Here is a 26,435-nt window from a genome sequence, read left to right on the forward strand (position 1 = left end):
AAGTTTTATTTAACTGTCTTAACTTCTTCATTTTACTATTAATAAATTAAAATAATAACTATTAATTTTGTACTATTTCACTGTAAAATAAAATGACAAAGAAAAATAAAAATATTTTTATAATAATTTAAGAAAAATATAATAAGGATAATAATTATAATAAAAGTTTTATTTTTACAGTACACCTGTCTGCCTTAATTTCTTCATTTTACTAATACTAAATTAAAATAATAAATATTATTACTGTAATATTTTATTGTAAGAAAATGACTAAGAAAAATATAATAATACTAATAATAATAATAATACAACTGTCTTAATTTCTTCATTTTACTATTACTAAATTAAATAAATAAATATTACTATTGTAATATTTCACTGTAAAATAAAATATGACCATTTAAGAAAAACATAATAATAATCCAAGTTTTATTTTACAGTACAACTGTCTGTCTTAATTTATTCATTCTCAAATAAAGCTTTTATTTTGTCAGAAAACCGCAGCGAGCTCTTAAATCTTCTCGTGTGACAACAGACGCTTAAGCGCTTTTCATAACAAGTTCGAGAAGATCGTTGCATTCCCAAAAACTCAATGCTGGATCATGAGGCGTCAGTGTGTGAATGAACCGTGTGCGAGTCACACAGCACATATATACTGTTTGAATCACATCAAGCACACTGTTCCACATACTATTTTAGAAGCACAGTAAGCAGAACACAGTACACTGTGTAGAATTCAGTAAGGAGTAAGCTAGTGCTCGGTTCTGAGCATCACATGGTAAAGTGACCTAAATACACCATTGGCTTTGAGACACATTAGCCATACGTAGTTACGTGTACATTCAACACAGATCAATCGGTGGATTATTCAACACTGTGGAGCTATGAACATCATTGCATCAGTTCCACCCACACATGAGCACAGCTTGAGAGATCAGCCATGATCCTCTGCTGTGTGTCCATGTCGAAACAGAGCAGCAGGGGCTCCTCGCCGCACTGCAGGACATCTCATTATCGCAGCTCCACTGTCTAAACACTGAGATCCAGTTAAATGATCCGATTTTTAACGAGAAATGTGCATCTTTTCAAAGCCAACTGGTCTGTGGGTCGTCTGAGGTAGAAAGAATCACCACTAAACCTCACCATATCACTAGATCCATCTGTAAATTTAACCTTTTTAGAGACATAAAATGGTTAACCGACACGGTCGTAACCCATAATGCATCGGGAACATGAACTTGAAGGCAGCATAAAAAGAGCTGAAGCAGCAGCAGCGAACGCCTCTGGAGAGCAGATAATGGCTCAGGTGGACACATGAAATCATACTCCATCATAATCACACATCAAGTGCACATACAAACTGCTGACGCTGCAGGAATCGAAGTGTTTGATAAACACTGTCGGCCACACATCAGTACTTGATAACAGCATTCAGATTATTCGATAAAACTATATTGAAGTTAAAACAATGAATCTCTCGCTCTTTATCTTAGGACAGAGGCTGTCAAAAGCATCATACCGTTCAAAAGTGTTTTGATTTGTTTTAAAAGTTTTAAAAGTCTGTCATACTCAACAAGCCTACATTTAGAAACAAAAATAAAAAGTTGTGAAATACTTTTACAATTTAAAATAACAGATTTTCATTTAAAGCCCTCTGGTGCTCTTCACATGTCGGTCAAATTTTTTTATTTCAATGAAATTAATGTACTATATTTTAGTTTGATTTTTTTTTTTTATTTAATATGTATTTTTAGGGGATTTTATGGTAGTAAATTATATTTATGCTATAGTTATAATCCATTTATTCGCTTTTTGAGCATAGACGTGTAAATTGAATTTCCTACTTAAACGGTCATAAATTTAAATTTAATTTTGGTCTCTTTTCAACACCAAAAGTGGACACCAAATTATTGCTGAAGTGAAATAGTTTTAAAAATTTAACTTAGAAAAAAAGTTACAGAATTTTACATTTATTGTTATGAAAAATGCTCAAAAATACTATTTTCAATTTTTATATGAAATATACACTACCGCGCAAAAGTTTGGGATTGGTAAGATTTTAAATGCTTCTAAAAGAAGTTTCGTCTGCTCACCAAGGGTGCATTTACTTAATTAAAAAAACAGTAAAAACAGTAATATTGTGAAATATTTTTACAATTTAAAATAACTGTTTTCTATTTGAATATATTTCACAAAGTAATTTATTCTTGTGATCAAAGCTGAATTTTCAGCATCATTACTCCAGTCTTCAGTGTCACATGATCCTTCAGAAATCATTCTAATATGCTGATCTGCTGCTCAAGAAACATTTAATGTGTACAATTGTACAAAATATTTGTGTACAATATTTTTTTTCAGGATTATTTGATGAATAGAAAGTTGAAAAGAACAGTGTTTATCTGAAATCTAATCTTTTGTAACATTATAAATGTCTTTACTGCCACTTTTGATTGATTTAATGCATCCTTGCTGAATAAAAGTATTAATTTCTTTCATTTCTTTAAAAAAATAAAAATAAAAATTCTTACTGACCCCAAATTTTTGAACGGTAGTGTATAATGCTACAGAAGCTTTGTATTTCAGATAAATGCTGTTCTTTTGAACTTTCTATTCATCAAGGAATCCTGAAAAAAAAAAAAATACACAAATATTTTGTACAATTGTAAACAATAAATGTTTCTTGAGCAGCAGATCAGCAGATCAATCATCAGAATTCAGCTTTGATCACAGGAATAAATTACTTTGTCAAATATATTTAAATATAAAACAGTTATTTTAAATTGTAATAATTTTTTCACAATATTACTGTTGTTACTGTATTTTTACTTAAATAAATTAAGCCTTGGTGAGCAGACGAAACTTCTTTTAAAAACATTAAAAATCTTACCAATCCCAAATTTTGGGCGGTAGTGTATATTTTTAAAAACACATTTTACTCTAAAACTGCAAGAAAATCAAAGCCATAAATCTAAAAAAGTTGTGTTCCAAATTTGAGGTTGATATCTCAAAAGATGATCTTTCAGTAAGAGTTGGTTTGGCCGCAGTACCAAAAGTTTCCACTAGATGAAATCCGTCTCCCGTTCATTACCGATGCGCTCATTTTTGACCGCGGGAAGCACAAGTGTCAATATTTTTTTTTTTTTGAGATCATTTAAAATCATTTCGAATCATGTCCATGATTTTTTTGTTTGTTCAGAGGGTTAAAATGTAATCATTACTCCAGTCTTCAGTGTCACATGATCCCTCAGAAAACATTCTAATATGATGATTTGATGCTCAAGAAACATTTATGATTATTATCAATGTTGAAAACAGCTGCGCTGTGTGATATTTCCAAAAGAACAGCATTTATTTGAAATATTCTTTTTTAACATTAGAAATGTGTTTACTGTCACTTTTGATCAATTTAATGCATCCTTGATGAATAAAATATTAATTTCTTAATTAATTTCTCAAACTTTTGAACAATATTGTATGTAGTTAAATAACACTTGCACTTTCATGGTGCTTTTTGCACCTCTGCATTCTACAGTCATTGTTATTTTACCAGTATAATCCTTCAAAATGTCTACTTTGTGTTTTTACGGAGGAAGGTTTGGAACAACATTCATTTTTCCCTATAAGACAAGCGTTTTGATGGATTCAGCAGGCCACCCTCACATGGCCTGGCGCTGTGTTGCCACTATTTGCACAAATGAAAAGTTGTGTATTATTTATGGCATCACAGTCAGCATTAACTAATGAGGCCGTTCATTCTCAGCATGAAGCGCTGCAGTCCTGACTGAGGGTGGGATGAGGGTTATTCCCTCCGGTCTGGAGTGCGGCTGAGGTGTGATGACATTATTTACAGATGTTAGATGAGTGGGTGTGAAGAGTACTGATCGCACGCTAGGAACGTTCAGAAACACCCAGATCAGGCCTGTCATTTAGACGTTAGCAACAGGAAGAACATGAGCGAATGTTAAATCCCCTAGAGGAAGTCAAATATGCTCTGACATTCAAAAATAAAACTGTGGAGGCTGATGGAAAAGTGTGGGAGAGGACTAGAGGAAAAAGACAAATTAAGAGAGAAAATGAGATTTCTGATTCATTAGTGAAGCCCTCGCACATATTACAGTGTCTGCAGGCACAAAGGCAAATAAGGAACACAAAATTACTCAAATTAAATTAAATGAACTTCAAATTAAAAAAAAAATATTGTTATTAATAGCAATAATAATAATAATAAAACATAATATTAAAAATGTGAAAAATTGATAGACAAAATGATAGATAGAACGATAGATAGATGAATTTAAGTTGTTATAATATATTCTTCTATTATTTTGGTCTTTTTACTACTATTCTAAGCTTTGACAATATTTACATTCATGCCAATAAAGTATTTTAGACAGACCTGTGGGTTCTCGGTCTCTGGCTGAGAGACGCGGTGCGTCCTGGACTGTGTTGGCTGCCGAGGCGAGCTGGACTCGTCATGTAATCATTGGGCACAGTTGGAGGTTTCACCGGCTCAAGCGTTTTATAAGGAGTGTTACGCCTGCATGTGCATTTAAAATGAACAGAAAAAAAATATTACAAACAAAACAAATGATATATGATTTCCAAATTTGCTGCCAAAAACTGTCATCGGTGCCAAACTATTGTCTGATAGATGTATATGGAAGCTTGTTTCCGGCACTACATAAAAAAAATAAAAGGGTAATTGCAACTTTTTATTTTATTTATCTCACATAAAGTCAGAATTGCGAGATGTAAAGTCAGAATTGCGAGATATAAAGTCAGAATTGCGAGATATAAAGTCAGAATTGCGAGATATAAAGTCAGAATTGCGAGATATAAAGTCAGAATTGCGAGATATAAAGTCAATTGTGAGATATAAAGTCAATTGTGAGATATAAAGTCAGAATTGTGAGTTATAAAGTCAGAATTGCGAGATATAAAGTCAGAATTGCGAGATATAAAGTCAGAATAGTGAGATATAAAGTCAGAATTGTGAGATATAAAGTCAGAATTTCGAGTTATAAAGTCTGAATTGCGAGATATAAAGTCTGAATTGCGAGATATAAAGTCAGAATTGCGAGATATAAAGTCAGAATTGCGAGATATAAAGTCAGAATTGCGAGATATAAAGTCAGAATTGCGAGATATAAAGTCAGAATAGTGAGATATAAAGTCAGAATTTCGAGTTATAAAGTCTGAATTGCGAGATATAAAGTCTGAATTGCGAGATATAAAGTCAGAATTGCGAGATATAAAGTCAGAATTGCGAGATATAAAGTCAGAATTGCGAGATATAAAGTCAGAATTGCGAGATATAAAGTCAGAATTTCGAGTTATAAAGTCTGAATTGCGAGATATAAAGTCTGAATTGCGAGATATAAAGTCAGAATTGCAAGATATAAAGTCAGAATTGCGAGATATAAAGTCAGAATTGCAAGATATAAAGTCAGAATTGCGAGATATAAAGTCAATTGTGAGATATAAAGTCAGAATTGCGAGTTATAAAGTCAGAATTGCGAGATATAAAGTCAGAATTGCGAGATATAAAGTCAGAATAGTGAGATATAAAGTCAGAATTGTGAGATATAAAGTCAGAATTGCGAGATATAAAGTCAGAATTGCAAGATATAAAGTCAGAATTGCGAGATATAAAGTCAATTGTGAGATATAAAGTCAGAATTGCGAGTTATAAAGTCAGAATTGCGAGATATAAAGTCAGAATTGCGAGATATAAAGTCAGAATAGTGAGATATAAAGTCAGAATTGCGAGATATAAAGTCAGAATTGCGAGATATAAAGTCAGAATTGCAAGATATAAAGTCAGAATTGCGAGATATAAAGTCAGAATTGCAAGATATAAAGTCAGAATTGCGAGATATAAAGTCAATTGTGAGATATAAAGTCAGAATTGCGAGTTATAAAGTCAGAATTGCGAGATATAAAGTCAGAATTGCGAGATATAAAGTCAGAATAGTGAGATATAAAGTCAGAATTGTGAGATATAAAGTCAGAATTTCGAGTTATAAAGTCTGAATTGCGAGATATAAAGTCTGAATTGCGAGATATAAAGTCAGAATTGCGAGATATAAAGTCAGAATTGCGAGATATAAAGTCAGAATTGTGAGATATAAAGTCAGAATTGTGAGATATAAAGTCAGAATTGCGAGATATAAAGTCAGAATAGTGAGATATAAAGTCAGAATTGCGAGATATAAAGTCAGAATTGCGAGATATAAAGTCAGAATAGTGAGATATAAAGTCAGAATTGCGAGATATAAAGTCAGAATTGCGAGATATAAAGTCAGAATTGTGAGATATAAAGTCAGAATTGCGAGATATAGTCAGAATTGCGAGTTATAAAGTCAGAATTGCGAGTTATAAAGTCAGAATTGCGAGATATAAAGTCAGAATTGTGAGATATAAAGTCAGAATTGTGAGATATAAAGTCAATTGTGAGATATAAAGTCAGAATTGCGAGTTATAAAGTCAGAATTGCGAGATATAAAGTCAGAATTGCGAGATATAAAGTCAGAATAGTGAGATATAAAGTCAGAATTGTGAGATATAAAGTCAGAATTTCGAGTTATAAAGTCTGAATTGCGAGATATAAAGTCTGAATTGCGAGATATAAAGTCAGAATTGCGAGATATAAAGTCAGAATTGCGAGATATAAAGTCAGAATTGTGAGATATAAAGTCAGAATTGTGAGATATAAAGTCAGAATTGCGAGATATAAAGTCAGAATAGTGAGATATAAAGTCAGAATTGCGAGATATAAAGTCAGAATAGTGAGATATAAAGTCAGAATTTTGAGATATAAAGTCAGAATTGCGAGATATAAAGTCAGAATTGCGAGATATAAAGTCAGAATTGTGAGATATAAAGTCAGAATTGCGAGATATAGTCAGAATTGCGAGTTATAAAGTCAGAATTGCGAGTTATAAAGTCAGAATTGCGAGATATAAAGTCAGAATTGTGAGATATAAAGTCAGAATTGCGAGTTATAAAGTCAGAATTGCGAGATATAAAGTCAGAATTGTGAGATATAAAGTCAGAATTGTGAGATATAAAGTCAGAATTGCGAGATATAGTCAGAATTGCGAGTTATAAAGTCAGAATTGCGAGTTATAAAGTCAGAATTGCGAGATATAAAGTCAGAATTGTGAGATATAAAGTCAGAATTGTGAGATATAAAGTCAGAATTGTGAGATATAAAGTCAGAATTGCGAGATATAGTCAGAATTGCGAGTTATAAAGTCAGAATTGTGAGATATAAAGTCAGAATTGCGAGTTATAAAGTCAGAATTGCGAGTTATAAAGTCAGAATTGTGAGATATAAAGTCAGAATTGTGAGATATAAAGTCAGAATAGTGAGATATAAAGTCAGAATTGCGAGATATAAAGTCAGAATTGCGAGATATAAAGTCAGAATTGCGAGATATAAAGTCAGAATTGCGAGATATAGTCAGAATTGCGAGTTATAAAGTCAGAATTGCGAGATATAAAGTCAGAATAGTGAGATATAAAGTCAGAATTGCGAGATATAAAGTCAGAATTGCGAGATATAAAGTCAGAATTGTGAGATATAAAGTCAGAATTGTGAGATATAAAGTCAGAATTGCGAGATATAAAGTCAGAATTGCGAGTTATAAAGTCAGAATTGCGAGATATAAAGTCAGAATTGTGAGATATAAAGTCAGAATAGTGAGATATAAAGTCAGAATAGTGAGATATAAAATCAGAATTGCGAGTTATAAAGTCAGAATTGCGAGATATAAAGTCAGAATAGTGAGATATAAAGTCAGAATTGCGAGATATAAAGTCAGAATTGTGAGATATAAAGTCAGAATAGTGAGATATAAAATCAGAATTGCGAGATATAAAGTCAGAATAGTGAGATATAAAGTCAGAATTGCGAGATATAAAGTCAGAATTGCGAGATATAAAGTCAGAATTGTGAGATATAAAGTCAGAATTGTGAGATATAAAGTCAGAATAGTGAGATATAAAATCAGAATTGCGAGTTATAAAGTCAGAATTGCGAGATATAAAGTCAGAATAGTGAGATATAAAGTCAGAATTGCGAGATATAAAGTCAGAATTGTGAGATATAAAGTCAGAATAGTGAGATATAAAATCAGAATTGCGAGTTATAAAGTCAGAATTGTGAGATATAAAATCAGAATAGTGAGATATAAAATCAGAATTGCGAGTTATAAAGTCAGAATTGTGAGATATAAAATCAGAATTGCGAGATATAAAGTCAGAATATTATATTATATTATTTAATGGCAGAAACAAGCTTCCTTATCATACTGCTCAGTAACGTCGTCATCTTCTCACACTGAAGCATATGATAAAATCACATCTTACCCCAGAGTGCCTCGTCCTGTCATGGGTGGGCTGGGAGGTTTCTGTGTCGGGGGATTGGTCCTGGAGAGAGTTCCTCCTCTGATTGACTGATTGTTTCCGTGTTGCTGATTGGACAAGCAAAACATCAGTTTGAGTATCACAATTACCACAATCTCAAATTACAACTATTTGAACTACATGTAGTGTGGAAACTTCCGAACCATAGTATAATATAAATCTATAATAACAAGAAAAATGAACTACATAGCTGTTTTAACCGCTTTTGTTTACCAAATACATTTATTTTATTTTTTTTTACTAATTCATTGTGTCACTATATATATATATATATATATATATATATATATATATATATATATATATATATATATATATATATATATATATATAATTATAGTAAATAGTGTTAACAAAATGCAAAAGCGTTATGTTGTGTAAACAACACAAATGATGCATGAAATATCTAAACATTTTATGTATGGAGTACATTTTTTGATGATTCTGTCTTGCAAAATAAAGTGCAAACAAAATAACAGAAGCCCAAATACTTCAATTACACAGTGTTTCAGCCGCATATGAACATGATTTACTGTTGAAACATGTAATGATCTTTAAATAATACAGCTATGATGGGATTGATCTACAACTACTGCACATGACGAGTGGGCCTGTCACGATCACACATGTACTGATGATTTTTACTTGGAATCGTATATAATAAAATGCATTATTTTTATCACATCACATCACATCACATCACATCACATCACATCACATCACATCACAACACAACACAACACAACACAACACAACACAACACAACACAACACAACACAACACAACACAACACAACACAACACAACACAACAACACAACACAACAACACAACACAACAACACAACACAACAACACAACACAAAATAATTTCCCTTATTAGACTGAATAAGCAGATGAATAATCGTGACAGGCCGAGTTATGAGGAAAGGATGAATGCAGGAATATGAATATGTAAGAGGATCACAGGGAAGATTGAATCAGTTGATCAGTGATAGACTAAAGCAGGAGGGGTTCATGGGTTCAAGTACACTTACCTTGGCTTTAAGCCACTAGCAAGGGCAGGAAAAGACAGTGTGATTTATAGAACAAGAGAGAAAGACAAAAAGAGAGAGAAAGAGAGAGAGAGAGGCACGTCAACAATTGGCATGTCTCAGTTCAGAGCTCTTGAAGCAGGACAAAAGCACTTTAAATCTCTAAACCTACATTTTACTGCACTAGAGCTGAGAGCGCTGATGCTAAAATGCCCTTTCCTGTTTTTTTGATTGAGTGGTCTGAAGCGGACATTAATCCATCCCTCCGCCCCCCACAGGTCTCATTTCATACTGTGTTATTTGGGACTGAACTGCAGTGCTTTTGCACTTTTGGATTTCCCACCCAAACTTTTCATGCACACAAAAGCCGCATATGCATGGCAAGATGAATATGAGCTTCTTCATGAACATAAGTTAGTTATGCACGTATTAAATACCGTACTAAAATGTTGATTTCACGCAGAAACGTTGAAGTCCACATTGCAGAAACTGCAGTGGCAAAGCGTCTCCTCACAGCAGAGGCTGTGTGTGTGACTGTTCTGCGCTACATGCAGACTGTGGCATTATTAATGCGCTGTCCCGTATGAGCAATGAGGGCAAAAGTAACCCAGACAATGCTCATACATTAAGTAGGCAGAATAAAGAAACCTGAGCTTCAGCAATAAGGCACTTGAGGCCAGGCTATATTGTAAGTATAAAGGATGATGTGAGGCACATCACCACCTTATTGCTTTTAATAAGGTGTAAATAAACCAACAAATAAATAAACAAAAGTAAAAATAAATACACTGTCAGAGCCATCATGGGCATCACGCCGAAATGTAATGTGGTTCCGGCTCGCGGACTTTTCCCAATCCCACCCTCCTCTCTCTCCCACTTCACTTCCTGTCTGAAAGGCAAAAACGTTACAAATAAATCTAAAAAAAAAAAAAAAAAAAAAAAAAAAAAAAAAAAATCTAAAAAAATAAATAAACAACAATAAACTAAATAAATAAACACCATATAAAAACAAACAAACAAATAACGGCAAAAATAAATCTTAAAAAAAATAAACCAATAAAATAAATCGAATGATAAATAAATAACAATAAGCCAAATAACCACCAAATAAAAAATAATAAAATAAAATAAACCAAATAATACAATAATAAATAAACCAAATAAAATACAAAAACAAACAAAATAAATCAAATGATGAATAAGAAAATAACCACCAAATAAAAACAAATAAACAAAAGAATAAATAAAATAAACAAATTAACCAAATAATATAATAAAAACCAAATTAAAAAATACCAAAAAACAAATGAATAAACCAAATGAAATAAATAAACCAAACAAAAATAAAACAACAAAGCAAATAAAATAAATCAAATGATTAATAAAAATAAACAAAATAAACACCAAATAAAAGCAAATAAACAAAATAAATGCCAAAAATAAATCTAAAAAAAAAACAAACAAACGAAAATAAATAAATAAATAAATAAAAATAAACAATAACAATAAAATAAACAATAAATTAACCAAATTATAAACCAAATAAAAATATATAAAAATATATATATAAAAATATATATATATATATATATATATATATATATATATATATATATATATATATATATATATATATATATATATATATATATATATATATTATATATATATATATATATATATCAAATAAAATAAAATAAATAAATAAACTAGATAAAAACATGAAGAAAAAAAAAAGAATAAATAAACGAAAGTTTAAAAAGAATAAACCAAAAAATTTAAAAAATAAAAAATCTATCCTAGAAGTATTCCAGTAGTTTACAAAGTAGAAACATCTAATGTGACTATTTTAAGATTTGGTAATATATTATGACAGAATTTAAAAATTTTAACCGCAATATATATATATTTCACAACACACATGAAAACGGTGAATGTTCTTGTAGTCTACACGAAGACGATAACGGTATCATTTTCAAAAACTTGCAGTTGGAAACCTGTTTTCAGGTCCCCAAAGCGGACAAAACGCATATAGTTTTACATTTTTAGTTGTTGTTTAAACGTCCCCTGAATCTTGCACAACATCAGTTGCAGGATCAGATTCAACCCATCAAGCAAACATACATGAGGTGTTCATTTAGCTCTCTGCAGAATCAGTCGAGAGCAGAAATCCTCCCTCAGCCAGACAATAAAAAAAGGTTTAATGCATCATACTCTGACAGCGCCAAAATCCTGTGTTTAAGACTGCGAAAGCGCTTAATGTTCACTGAAACAGATATATGAGCAGGCAAAGGATCCTGATATTTTTCCTGAACAGGGAAAGGAAGTAAAATAAACTAGTAAAAAACCATCTGAGAACTCCTCTGCATTCCTGCGGCCGCTGACGAGATTAAGTGTCAACTGACATTGAAAATAAATCTCATCTTTTGCAAACTCAGTCAATTTGGCTGAAGACACTGTAATCCCCGTCAGGTGACTCAAGGTTATGGCTTCTGTTACTGAACGACATCACAGGTGTAATAAAACACTGCCAGGACATTCTGTGACCGCATACGCACTGTAACAGTGCTGGATTTTTGATCAAATCAGTCTGGGTGAACACAAAAGGCAAGAGTTTGTTTCCTGATCACTGAAACAAGGCCACAGTTTTGTACATTAATATGGCTGAATATGGCCAGTGGCTCAATACTGAAGCTACACAAACAAACAGCGGTTAGGCTTAACCCCAATAAATGTAAACAACACATACATTAATATTGATTATGCACGAGGCTCATCCTATAAATGCTCGTAATCGATTGGCTGTTGGGCCACAGGCGCTCATTTCAGCCCTAATCCCTCATGAACGCCCATGACTCTCACAATCCTGCCAGATTAACCACAGATGGAGGGTGATGATGTCACTGGGTCAAATGTTTTTACATTTCAGCACATCAGACGACACAGACGCATGCTGTCAACATGGCATCTCATTCGGCTCATTTTGCTGTTAACTTTCAAACTTGATTTTAAAAGACATAAGTAATCAGAGAGAGCCATCACATGACTTCTGAACTCCAGCACGGTCTCAGCTGGTGAGTTTACTAACTAATAGTCGACCAATAGTGATTTTGATGGCCGATATCTTAGAGAGCAGGGCTGATATAAAGCCGATTAGGGTGCAATGGATCACAGAACTCACGGATCGGATCATATTGTGGTTACTGAGTCACAGATCTGTTCGTTTTTTGTATGGGGGGAGACACATATCACTTTGCTTTCCATTTATTATTTAAAGAAAACTTTAAGTACTTCATAACCAATGTGTTTATGAGGAAACTTGCAGAAACAGTATTTTGTCACCATTTTGTGTGTATGCGTCACTTCAAGCGCAAGGAGACATGAAGCATACAGCTGATTGGCTCACTCTCTCCTCCCCCATCATGAGTGGACACGCCCCTACTGCTGATTGGCTCTCTCTCCTCCCCCCTCATGAGTGGACACACCCCCTACTGCTGATGGACACACCACCTACTGCTAATGGGCTCACCCTCTCCTCCACCATCATGAGTGGACACGCCCCCTACTTCTGATTGGCTCACTCTCTCCTCCCCCATCATGATTTGACATGCCCCTACTGCTGATTGGCTCACTCTCTCCTCCCCCATCATGAATGGACACACCCCCTACTGCTGATTGTCTCTCTCCTCCCCCATCAAGAGTGGACACGCCTCTACTGCTGATTGGCTCTCTCTCCTCCCCCATCAAGAGTGGACACGCCCCCTACTGCTGACTGGCTCTCTCTCATCTCCCATCATGAGTGGACACACTCCCTACTGCTGATTGGCTCACTCTCTCCTCCCCCATCATGAATGGACACACCCCCTACTGCTGATTGGCTCACTCTCTCCTCCACCATCATGAGTGGACACACCCCCTAGTGCTGATTGGCTCTCTCTCATCTCCCATCATGAGTGGACACGCCCCCTTAATGCTGATTGGCTCACTCTCTCCTCCCCCATCATGAGTGGACACACCCCCTACTGCTGACTGGCTCTCTCTCATCTCCCATCATGAGTGGACACACTCCCTACTGCTGATTGGCTCTCTCTCATCTCCCATCATGAGTGGACACGCCCCCTACTGCTGATTGGCTCACTCTCTCCTCCCCCATCATGAATGGACACACCCCCTACTGCTGATTGGCTCACTCTCTCATCCCCCATCATGAGTGGACACACTCCCTACTGCTGATTGGCTCTCTCTCATCTCCCATCATGAGTGGACACACCCCCTACTGCTGATTGGCTCTCTCTCTCCTCCCCCATCATGAGTGGACACACCCCCTACTGCTGATTGGCTCTCTCTCCTCCCCCATCATGAGTGGACACACCCCCTACTGCTGATTGGCTCACTCTCTCCTCCCCCATCATGAGTGGACACACCCCCTACTGCTGACTGGCTCTCTCTCATCTCCCATCATGAGTGGACACACCCCCTACTGCTGATTGGCTCACTCCTCCATGAGTGGACATGCCCCCTACTGCTGATTTGCTCACTCTCTCCTCCCCCATCATGAGTGGACACACCCCCTACTGCTGATTGGCTCACTCTGTCCTCCACCATCATGAGTGGACACACCCCCTACTGCTGATTGGCTCTCTCTCATCTCCCATCATGAGTGGACACACCCCCTACTGCTGATTGGCTCACTCCTCCATGAGTGGACATGCCCCCTACTGCTGATTTGCTCTCTCTCATCTCCCATCACGAGTGGACACGCCCCTACTGCTGATTGGCTCACTCACTCCTCCCCCATCACGAGTGGACACGCCCCTACTGCCGATTGGCTCACTCTCCTCCCCCATCATGATTTGACATGCCCCTACTGCTGATTGGCTCACTCTCTCCTCCCCCATCATGAGTGGACACGCCCCCTACTGCTGATTCACTCACTATCATCCCCCATCATGAGTGGACACGCCCCCTACTGCTGATAGGGGAGGAGAGAGAGTGAGGTATCATGTATGGACACGTCCCCCTACTGCTGATTGGCTGCAAGTTTGTTGTGGTGCTCGGTCTGATCCACTTTCAATAGCATCTTTTCAAAAATCTCTTACTGCGCCTTTAAACAAGTGATTTGATTGTGCTGTAAAGTGTAACAACAATCACCAGACCTTTAGCGCCCTCTGCAGAAATTTGTGAAAATACATAATGTACATAAGTTGAATGTTTATTTTTTGTATATGACATTATGTATTTTAACAGCGTTGTTCAATAAAACCACATGATTACTTGCTTTTAGTACTTTATTTTAACCTATTATTATTGCCTCATTGTTGTTATAATGTATTTAAGTCATTTTAAAGGCTATTGATCAGTATTTTTACCACCACAAAAAAATCTGATTACTTGATTAATCGTCAAAATAATCGTCCGAAATACCAAAATAATCGTTAGTGACAGCCCTAGATATCACACTATCTTATTTAAAGATAACTAAAACACATGCATAACAATTGCTGAAATTAAATTGATATTTATTTTACATAATATTTACTAAATAAGAAAATATGGAAAAAAAAAAACATCTGTAAAATATACAGATTTTTTCTGTAGATTGCAACTTCATTCTGTAATCCCTATTATAGTATTTCACAAATAAAGAAATTGTTAAAAATATAAAAAGAGTTGGAAGCAGTGGATACAGATTTAAAAGCTGTATTTACCTTCACTCCATGACCCACATCGTCCAGTACTGTGTAGTCGATGGGCTTCCTGATGTACCTCACCGGCCGCTCCATGTTGGGTGGAGCGATGATCTTATGAGTCCTTGATGTGTTCTTATTTGTTGTCAGGATGCCAATCTCTCGCCGGGCGACCTTCTCCTTATGGATGTCTACCGTCTAATAAAGTCACAAGACAAAAAACAAGAGGAAAGATTGACAACAGTGTCCAGAGACCCAGTCTATGATTTGATTACATGCTTGTCATAAAGCACAGCTGTATCTCCAGCATCTTAACCCTTTTTCTACTTTGGAACACACTAAATGAACTATGGTGAATGCTATTCTTCTTCACAGAGGTTTTGGAGACAAGATCTGATATGCCAGACAGTCGGACCGTGCACACATGCAGACTACAAGACCTTAAGTGTGACATGATGTTAATGTGAAATTAGTGTGGTGATGCTGAGAGCGGTGTGCAGCTCTAAGTGCCGGACACGGAAGGGTTTCTTCGGCAGTGTGATTCACCGCAGTGTCTGTACCCTGCTGGGTGAGACATCCTCCGGGTGTTTTAAAGGAGCTTGTGAAGAAGTGAAACACTTTTGACCTTAAAGAGACCATTAAAAGAGAAAAATACCCCTAACGGTGTATAAAACACCAGGCAGCCTCTGTTTTTCAAACTAATACGGCACAAAAATCACATGCTGTGTCTCAATTTGCCATTCTAAGCATTAAAAGTCTGCCAGACATACTACAGCATGATAAAAACATTACTTTAAGTAATATATTTAAAAAATGGCATGGAAGCTTCAGCCTCAGCAGCCATTTCTTGCCAATTTTCAATGTTCAGAAGCAGAAAAAGTATTTTTCCCATTCATTTCTGCCTTGGAGATTAAAGCCAACCAGCTTATTTGAGTTGATGCAAAAAGTATTTGAAAATCTAACAAAAATACAAAAAGGTACAAGACTTTGATCAATATATTTATACTAATATAACAATATATTTCAAGTTTATTGCACAATATATATACAAATAGTGAAGTATTCTGAGGCGTGGGGCTTCATGGGAGTGGGAGGAGCTAATTTTGGCGAGTTTTGATTGTGGCGACTCTCTGATTGGTGGAATTTTCTGTACAGTGTCATGGGTTTATGATAAAGATAATTTAATCATATTACTATTGTTTTGCATTAATAAGTGCAGTTACTAATAATATTATATGTTTATTTATGGGAAATGTGACCGTAAAGCACCAAGCTTGAATTGAGATGTAGATAAAATTAACTTTTATTGAGAAGAGTAACATGCAAAAACCTAATTTTTTATAGGGAAAAATGTAAATATTATACTCCTATTAAATGTGCCATACTGAACTGACCAACAGCTTCAGTGATTATAAAATGGGCACTCTTTGTGTGCTTTCTGTGTCAATTTGCTTTCAGTCTCAATTTGAAGAAAAGTTTGTGTTTTTCATGAGACTTTGTGACTTTTCCTACTTTTCTCTCATATATTAGGGAGTGGAAAAAGTCTAAAAATTAATTGCATGTCTTTTTAAATAAAAGTTTGTTTGCCACAAAGTCTTCCTTCATCTTTAAACTTTTAGTTTTACAAATAATCACATTAAAAATAACTTTAAAATGGGATAATATTTAGAGATTTGAAGTGCTGGAAAAAGTGTGAAGCAGACAAAAAGTCCTTGAAAAGTGCTTGAATTTCACTCCCAAAAGGTTTGCATGAACACTGAAATGAATAATGTAAAAAAATGCTGTTAATTATTGTCCGAGCTGATAAATGGTCCACGCTTCGCAGTTCAAACGAGTAGTTTTGTTACGCTTTCGTTTCTTTTGCTGTTTGATTTTTCTCATATGCATTATGTGCAACAGAAATGGCAGCTCTCATCATTTGAGCAACGTGGTGGTGCACAGACAAGAAAAAAAGGTCGCAAAATGCCACTATTTTGTCACAGTCTGGAGCCCGGCAGTGATTTGAATTACTTTAGCCCTACATTTGATTTATTGATCCAAAATTTGCCAAATTTGGTGACATTTGACAATACCATTTTTAGATTGTGGAAAACGCAGACAGAATTGCGCATTGTGGAAGTCATAGGTCCCTATGTTTTTGTTCACAAATCAGGAATTTCCCATGGACCCGCTGAGATAAATAATCCACTCTCTACGAAACTCATTTGTCATCTTTAACATAAAACAGACATAGGAAAGTGGTTAATGTGATCACGTAAAGCTCTGAGAAGAATATGAAAAAATTCCCTCATATTGGAAGAATGTCATTATATTTTATGTTTGATGAATGGCTTAAAAAGATGCACATCATGTTTTTAACTCATTCTATCTACAGTTCACCCAAAGGCCAAAATCACTGCCATAAAGGGCTGACACAATGAACTCTGGGTGTTTATCTGAACAGCCCTGCATCACTTGCACTCAGTAGTGCTGAGGTTTCAGTTCCCCATAAAGACACAACTTTATGGATTCCTCAATTAGGCTTCATGGGCAACAAGTTTACCAGTAACACACCATACAGCACCAATTAAAATGTTTATTGCCATCTGCTTGATCTGTAGTCTCTCTCACAGTGCTCTCTCTGGCACACGAGAGGCTCAGAGCAGATGCGGCAGGCCTTCTGTTGGAGATGAAAGGGCAGCAGTGTCTGCAATGCAGAAACACAGAGGATCCCATTCATTTCTCAAAGATGTGGAGCCAGAGCAGCTCCGGCTCCTATTCAACATCAGGAAGAAGAAGGCTTCTTTAAAACCTCTAAAGTTTAAATTCATCTGCTTGTTACTTTATCATCTCAAAAGACGCTGGTTCAATACTAGGGTAATATTAGATACAGGAGCCCTTTATTTATACACGCAGCTGTGGTACGGACGTCAAGGTTCGGTGCAAGAAGTCAGTCGATCCACACTCCAATCCAGAAGGGGGCGCATGTGGTAATGCAACGCTTTTTCAGAAAAGCTTACTAAATCTATAATATATTAAACCTAATTACTCAATTCATACATCCTCTTGAATTTTTTTTTATGGACTAGAGTCCATTGTAGCAAAAAGATAGACAAGGTTTTTTTCTAGTGGATGGACGAAAAATAGAAGTAGACTTTAGAGAAAAGCAGTAGCTCTTTTTTTGAGCTGTACATTCAGCAGTGCAGCTGGAGTTGGGGGAAGTGGGAGGGCAGCACAATCTGACTTCATCTCCTTCCTGTGAGCTGAAAAATAGACATGCTGAAATGTGTGCTGCATATTGCACAATGTGTGCAGGTCCAACTTTATCAAAGGTCCTCAAAAAAAAAAACCCAAATGACGTGTGCCATTGTTTTGGAATCAAGTATTGAGAGCGTTCTCCTGACTGACAACAGTTCAACGAAATGCCTGCTTGGTTTCAAACTGGGAGTATTTCAACATCATATGTTGAAGGCCAACTCTGCTGCCAAAACAGTTCAAATGCACACTCCATCACTCTCACATTCATCCCTTGAGCCCTGGATGGCTTTCACACATTGCTAATCAGCATGTGGATCTAACTAATTACAAATCACAGTAGGTCATCTGAGTTTGGCAAGACCGTATCTGCTCTAGTCTTGTGAAGCCAGAGTTTTGACAGTTGCCATGAAGTCTGGTCCACATTGCAGCTTATTCTAGCCAAAAACTACTGACTAATATATAAAACACAGTTGTGTTTTTGTTTTGTTTTTCACTTTCGGATAAGGGTGAGTCAATCTGGTAGCAAATAAACTACACATGCATTAGCAAATCCAACCGCTTATTCCCAATGGAAGCATTCATTGACCCTCAAACTGCAGTTGCTCATGCAAACAATTTCAATATAAATTTTATGTTCAATTCAGTGGAACCTGACTCCTGCAAACTGCGCATTAGCCAGCCAATCAGAATGGAGCATTTATATGCTTTATGTTTTCTGCTTTATATTTTCTGTGCAATAAGAATCAGACAATATATGTCTGTAGGTGCAATGTCTGAATCTGAGCTCTAACATATTAATGGAAAAAGTGTCATTACACTGTATTCAGCACAAACTAGGCTACAATAATATGTAAGGAACATGTATGTACATGTTTGTGTTTTTGAAGGAATAACGTTTATGCGTGGTTATAGAAAAAACAGAAAACTTAAGTCACTGAAATAAAGCCAAAAATATATATTAAATCTGTGTTCACAAGACTTCTGGGTATTGGAGGTTGTAGACTAGAGTTTTTGCTTCAAATGAGGTAAAAATTATGCTGCCTGCTAGTTCATATAAAACAATAGAGAGATTTAAATTTTCTAAAACATCTTTGGTCAAGAAACAAAGTATGCGTGGAGGATAATGAATAATGGGTCATTCTCACCAGAGAAGACACAAGAATCGCATAAAGAGCTCTAATGACCTGCATAAATAATGAGCTCTTTCAGACAGGGAGGCTGTGAAAAAACCCTCTGTTGATCATGTCTCAAATCTCATCATGGTGTAAATCAAACATACAGAAAAAAACGGCAATACTGTGAAATATTATTACAATTTAAAATAATGGTATTCTATTATATTCTTTAAAATATAATATATTTCTGTGATGCAAAGTGTCTGAACAATTATGTTACCTCTATGGCATTTCATATAGGCTTTAAGCTTAAAAGCATGCACATTTGGAGAAATATTGATGGATTCTCATATGTTTATGTCAATTTTCTATACAGAGGAGTAATATTTATTCAGTATTTATTGTCATCACTATGAACGCTGGATACTGTGTTTTCAATTCATACTTGCAGCCGGAGGGCGCTCTGTACACCTTTAGTCCACAAATTCATACAAAGAAGAACAGGAACCAGGAACTAACGGCATGTCTTCTAGAGATCGCTAACCATGGCTTTAACATCCAGATAAACACTTTTCAAGACAATAAATATACGATTGAGACGATGAATGCATGTATTGCCTCTGAATTTGCGTATGAATAGCACTGGCTCCGTGGGCGTGGCCGCATTAGAGAATAATGAGCTGAATCACAGACTTCTGACATGGCTCTCTTTTCATACAGATTACATAAACACAGAATTTTTGTTTTCGATTTGACTTACAAGATTTAAAACCTGACATTTCAACGTTTTTTTTGACAGAATTCTCATTTTTTTGTGATTAGTATTCACTAAGTTAGTTCATTTTCTGAGAACTAAACTTCAGAGGGAGACGAGAAATCACGCATCATGTTAGTTTTCTTTATTTTGCCAAAAGCACAACATTTTGTTTTTACTCTGAGTGTACACAAATAAAAGAAGATATTCCACAGATTAAAATGGTGTATAACTGTACACATACTATAATTGTATGTGCAACATTGACAGAGTATTTTGAGTCTCTTTCACACTGGTAAGAAAAAAAACGTGGTGAACGCGTGACCGCCGACCCGAGGAAGTTAAATAAAAGTGGCAAGAAATATCTTTAAACTTTAATGGGCTGCACAATTTGGGGTGGAAAAATATAATTGCGATTTTTCCAATAAAAATTGTGATTACAATTATAATATTATATTATTATAATAATACATCCGCCTTTTGCCAAACTCGCTCTACTCCATTTTCCCATCACATATCAGATCGGAAAGGTATTTATTTTCAATAAATATGAAGAAAATTTTCAAAAAGTAGAAATAAAGTTTCTTTAATAAAGTGTGTTTAATAATAAAATGTTTATCGAACAGGATTAGGTGTAGGGAGGGCTTTATTGTCTCAATGTGGCATGCATTTAATAATTTTAATAAATGTAATCATTTCCACTATGTTATCATTGCATACCACTTAATATACAACAACAACTGAGGTGCAAATAGTGGCCAAGTGGAATGGATTTGAGGAAGGAGCAGCGTGGAAGTCAAGGCTGTAGCGAAAACGTGGAATGGAGTTTAATTTATTAAGTATTCCTCAAGTCAAATAGATTTGACTGACGGCGCTCTAAAAAGTGAACAGACATATGCGCTGAATTTGAGACGGTAAAAGTGAGTCTTAAAAAGTGGGTGAGTCTTGTCCCACCGATATATAATGGTTCGGACGCCCATGTATAGCTGTCTTAAACCATTAAACTTATTTTGACGGAAAAATGCAGGGAGCCCTTAAAGCTTCTCTTTTGTTAATTGCTTCTCACTGCAAGTATGAGAAGATGGTTGACGCATGTTTTGTTCCCAAAAGCAGGTTAAAGTGACCCAAAATCAGATGATCAGATGAAGAGAATGCATTACTGCGATCTACTCTGAGACACTGGAAACACTGGCTGATAATGATCTACTTGCTTGTAAAAACCCAGTGACACACACTTCACTTGTAATTTAATTTGCGACTAAATCATATAGCGATTTCATTTTTAGCATGCGTCTTACAACAGGATGTATTAAGATGCATTATCTCAACATGAAGTGACTTCACACTGAGCTCACTGGAGAATGATGTGAAAGAGCCTTTACTGTGTTATCTGTCACTTAGAAGATCATTTCCTATCTTAAGAAACTCAATGTACACTTTCTGCAGGCACGGTCCTGGAGCAATTTCTTGCTCAAGGGTCTTTCACCACCCACAGAAGACAACAAGAGGGTGCTTACTAAAACTGCTCAACATTAAAAGAATGGTTGCCACCAAACTTGCTTCTCTGTGCACTTCTGAGGTCAAAAGGATGTGATCTGTGTGACCTAAATGATCCCCAGTAGGGTTGTCCCCGTAACAGTTTTAGCAGTCAATACCAATATTAAGTAAAATTCTATTATTCAAAACCGCAGCAAAAACTAGTATGCAACTAAACAAACTTTTTTTTTTTTAAGAATAAATATTAACATATTAAAACAATGAAATATAGTGTTTGTCAAATAAATAATAAATTAAAAGTTTGAATAAGTAGTAAAATTAAAATAAATTACAATCAACAGAACAAATATTTAGTAAATCAAATGTAAAACAAAACTACTTAACATGTAACAATGTTTACACTGCATTTCACATTTTATATATACAGTTCAGGCTTAGATATTGCACAGAGCAATGAGATGGCCTCACGAACATAGATCTGTGTGTCATAAAAGCGATACTTAATACCCAAATTTCATAAGAGTTTTCATAAGAGAAGACCAAGTGGAATAAATAAAGACTAAAAAGTAAGGGTCCTAAAACGGAGCCCTGAGGGACGCCAGTAGAAACTGACCCAATATCAGACCTGTATTCCCCTAAAGCAACAAACTGTCTGCGTCTGATCAAATAGGATCTAAACCAGTTTAAGACGGTGCCGGAAATACCAAAAACTGCTTTAGGGCAATTCAGTAAACGAGTAAGATCTACAGTGACGAAAGAGGCACTAATGTCTAAGAGAATAAGAATAGTGTGAGATCAAGTATCAGAGGCCTAAAGTAAGTCATTAGTCACTTTAACCAGGGCCATTTCAATGCTATGAAATCTTCGAAAATTAACAGAAAGATGATTATGCAACTCTAAAGCTACAACTCCAAAAACTTTAGCCAGGAAAGGAAGATTTGATATAGGTTGATAGTTATTTAATTGATCCGAATCTAAGTTGCGCTTCTTGAGTAGCAGGGTAACATCAGCAATGCAGCTGAGACAACAACAGTACTTAAGGATTCGTTAATTATGTTAAGCACTGCTGGACACAAATGTTCACAACAAGACTTAAACCAGTAGGAAGGGGATCAAGTATGCAAGTAGTAATGATCTGAATCTGTAATTATAATAAGCAGCTGCTGCTGAAAACGGTTTCTTTGTATGGAAAGTTGCATGTTAGTTACTTGTGCTATTTTGCATTAAAAATGTTGTCTTCTCATTACCATTTGAGTGAGAGCACTGGCTCTGATAGACACAAGCATGCTAAGAGAGAGAGCGAGAGAGAGAGAGTGAGTGTGACAGAGAGAGAAGCCGCATACATGCAAAGATGGTTGAAATAGAAACTAATGCGCTATGTTTAAATGGTTGTCGTAAATGACAGAAGATTTTCGGTTGAAGCACCTTCGAATAGTTTGAGTGTGTTGACATTAATAACTTGCTAAAAGGAGCATTCTGACTAAGACACACATTTGACCTGACATGCATGTAGCCATGCCAAAACTGCATGTGCTATTCACAGGACACACACACACATATACGCACAGACAGCCCTTGTGTACCGGATTGTGTCCAAACTTGGTTTTACTGAAGGGTCAATGACATACTTTCATTTTGTTAGACAGAAACAGCAACAGCAAAAAAAATATTTTAAAACAATCTGTAGCCCATCCAATTTCTTAGAAATTTACTATTTATATTCATTTATTAAAAACTTGTATACTATTTGAGTTTTCATTTGAATGACTATAAAAAGGTCATGAGATATAACAATCAACACTGTAAACCCTAATGCTCAAAATACTTCCTTGGTTTGAGTAGGACAAACTTAAAATAGTTGAGTATTTAGAACTTTCTTTTTATTTTGAGTTCACAGCACTGACATATTTCAAGTAAACTGAACTGTTTTGAACTGAGTTGTATGAACTAATTTCTTTTAATTTAGACTAACTTAAGTTTAACTGAAACTGGGCTGGGATTTCTATTTCCCAGCATGCTTTGCCCATGGCACTCAAAAGGGAGAGCAATGCTAAAATTAAGTGTTATATATATATATATATTAGTGGTGGGCCGTTAACGGCATTAACGTGCTGCGTTAACGTGCTGCGTTAACGCGAGACTCTTATCGGGCGATAAAAAAAATATCGCCGTTAATCTATTCTCAAAGTAGGGTTGGGAGCTGGGTCTATTCTACACAAGTTATGATGACTTTCACCTTGATATTTTAGCGCGGATGTATACCTAGCCGAACTGACCCTTCGCAAAGAACCACCAGCCTCCCTTAGTTACTGTTGCTTTGGTCGACAAGCCGTGGTGCTGTCAGGCCCGTCACGTCACACAGTGATAAATGCATCACGGAGCAGAGGACACTGACAAGACAAAGCAGGTAACTTATGATATTTAACAAAGTCCCAGCTTTAAAACTGTGTAGTTTAAGAAATTCAAACAATAAAACCCATTTTCTTTAATGTGTTGTGACCATGGTAGTGACAGATTGCTGTAGCGTCTCAGCTCAAGAGGCTCGTAAACTGATCATCTCTTATCAGGCCATTTATAGCATCAGATAAACATGAATGAACTTCAGAATCAGTGTTGTTTCAAACGCGGTAAGATGTCAATATACAAAATATAATATACAAAAGTTTAACTCCACTGAGGTTAATCTTCTCTAGTCATTTGCTGCGTTCCAATTCGCCTACTTATACTACGCCCTAAAATATGTACTCTTTCTGTGAACCAAAAGTACTTAGGCTATTTTTAAGTGTGTAGCAAAAGAGTAGACAAGCTTTGGGACATACTATCACGTCATACAGTTGCGTCTTTGCTCTCTGTCGCATCCAGTCACCGTAAACTGCCCTGTCAATCATCTTACACCCTCCACATTTCATTTAGCTAATTTCCTACCGTATCGGAGAGAAATGCAGCACGTTGATCTGCAGTCGCGAGTCTTTCATGTGGAGAACTCTCCTCATATTAATGCATAAAGATGCATTTAAAAGTTAATGGCCAATCCGATCTTTATAAAAGTCCACATTGGTATTTGCAGATGAAAAATAACACATATAACATTAAATAAATATTTTCTATCAGTTTGAACGGATTATTAGTCACTCAAACAACCTCTCAGCGTCCATCGTGCATATTCGTCATGTTTTGTAGTTTTTAACAATTTTTACTTGTGTTTGTAGTTCTGAACTGAATCCTCGTACAACGTGCAATGGGTTGTGGGCAATATTAGCCTTTATAGTGTGCACGGATCCACACTTCGAAAATCTACTGGAAATAGTAGACCATCCGGGGTCTTTTGTCATACTCTTTTCAACATACTATGCTTTGGCACACACTTATTTTAATCTCACATACTATTTAGGATGGATAGTATGGACATTGGGACGCAGGGACAATTTGGGTATCTCACATATTCTGAATGTCTTAGGCAGAATTCAAATGAGCCATTTTAATCTAGATTAAAAAAATTAATCTATGCCCACCTCTAATATATATATATATATATATATATATATATTTTGTGCAAGGTTAATGGTAAGGGGGATTTAGTGGTGATTAATGTTTTGTTATGCTAATTTAGAAGAGTTTCTGTTAATGTGGGTTTTTGGAGAGTTACCGTCATGCTGACAAGTGGTGTATGCGGCTTGGTTTGAGAGGAACTAAGTTACGGGTTTTAAGTTGCTGTACTCATTCAGAAAGTGCTAAACCACGCTATTATTAACATGTAATCAAATTAGCAAGTTGGCATTTTCTGAATTAGTTTGTTATAATATTTACATTGAGATGACCTGATAATTTTAAGTTAAATGTATAAATTAATGTACTCAAATATTTCAAGTTACGAAAAATAAAAATGTATACACAAGTACAAAATAAAAATCCTAAAACTTTAAACTTTTCTCATTCAACTTTGAGTTATAACAACTTAGTAGGGTTTAAAGATTCGATTTGCAAGAACTCAAATAAAAAAGTTAATTAACTAAATCGTTTATGTTAATTGCTATCAAAATGTATAAGTACAACTAACTCAGTACTTCAAGTTACGAGCAATTAACATTCATGAGTACAACAAACTCAAAACTTGAAAGTTCTGCTTACTAAAAATTGGGAACATCATAACTCAAATGTGATGAAACTAATCACCTCAAATTTTTCGAGTTAGCCCAACTTATTTAGGTTTACAGTGTCAAAAATAATAACAAATTTTTGTTAAACCTTGGACATATGTGAGAGTTCCAAAAAATAACTGGAAATATATTTAGTTGCACTTTATTTTAAAGTAAATCTACTTATGTGCTACTGGTTATTATAGTAAGTAAACAGCATATCTACAACAGGACCGTATATTTAATATTCTTCAACTTGAAATTTATTTGAAATTTAACAGCATACAAATAAGTGAGTTTTGTGGAGACAAAGAGAGAGAGACTGTGATATAAGTCAGAGAGACAGTTTCACTTCAGCATCTGACAGGAAAAAAAAAAAAAAAAAAAGCCGTTTCAGCAGTTTAACAAAGCGACCCAGGGGTGGCATGGCTTCCGGAAAAGCCAGCTATGCACAAACACACAGACGTGTTGTGCATATCTGTAGACAAGGGCTGAGCCTGAGCAATAGTGGCCTTTAGCACACACCCTAAACAACACACACACCCACA

At 35.4% G+C, this 26,435-nt stretch overlaps 1 protein-coding gene across 5 annotated transcripts in view; it reads right to left on the reverse strand.

Annotated features, from left to right (window-relative positions):
* The window catches only part of abi1a (abl-interactor 1a), a 72,509-nt gene that overhangs the window by 18,351 nt on the left and 27,723 nt on the right, over positions 1 to 26,435 (reverse strand). For all 5 annotated transcript variants that reach the window (XM_067378126.1, XM_067378127.1, XM_067378128.1 and 2 more), the window contains exons 3-5: positions 15,170 to 15,346; positions 8,374 to 8,477; positions 4,397 to 4,537 (exon numbers count right to left, since the gene is read on the reverse strand). In XM_067378126.1, the coding sequence (XP_067234227.1) occupies positions 4,397 to 4,537; positions 8,374 to 8,477; positions 15,170 to 15,346 (422 nt within the window). The remainder of the gene's footprint in view (positions 1 to 4,396; positions 4,538 to 8,373; positions 8,478 to 15,169; positions 15,347 to 26,435) is intronic.

The sequence above is a fragment of the Chanodichthys erythropterus genome, chromosome 23, assembly GCF_024489055.1.
Source record: "Chanodichthys erythropterus isolate Z2021 chromosome 23, ASM2448905v1, whole genome shotgun sequence".
NCBI classification, from domain to species: Eukaryota; Metazoa; Chordata; class Actinopteri; order Cypriniformes; family Xenocyprididae; genus Chanodichthys; species Chanodichthys erythropterus.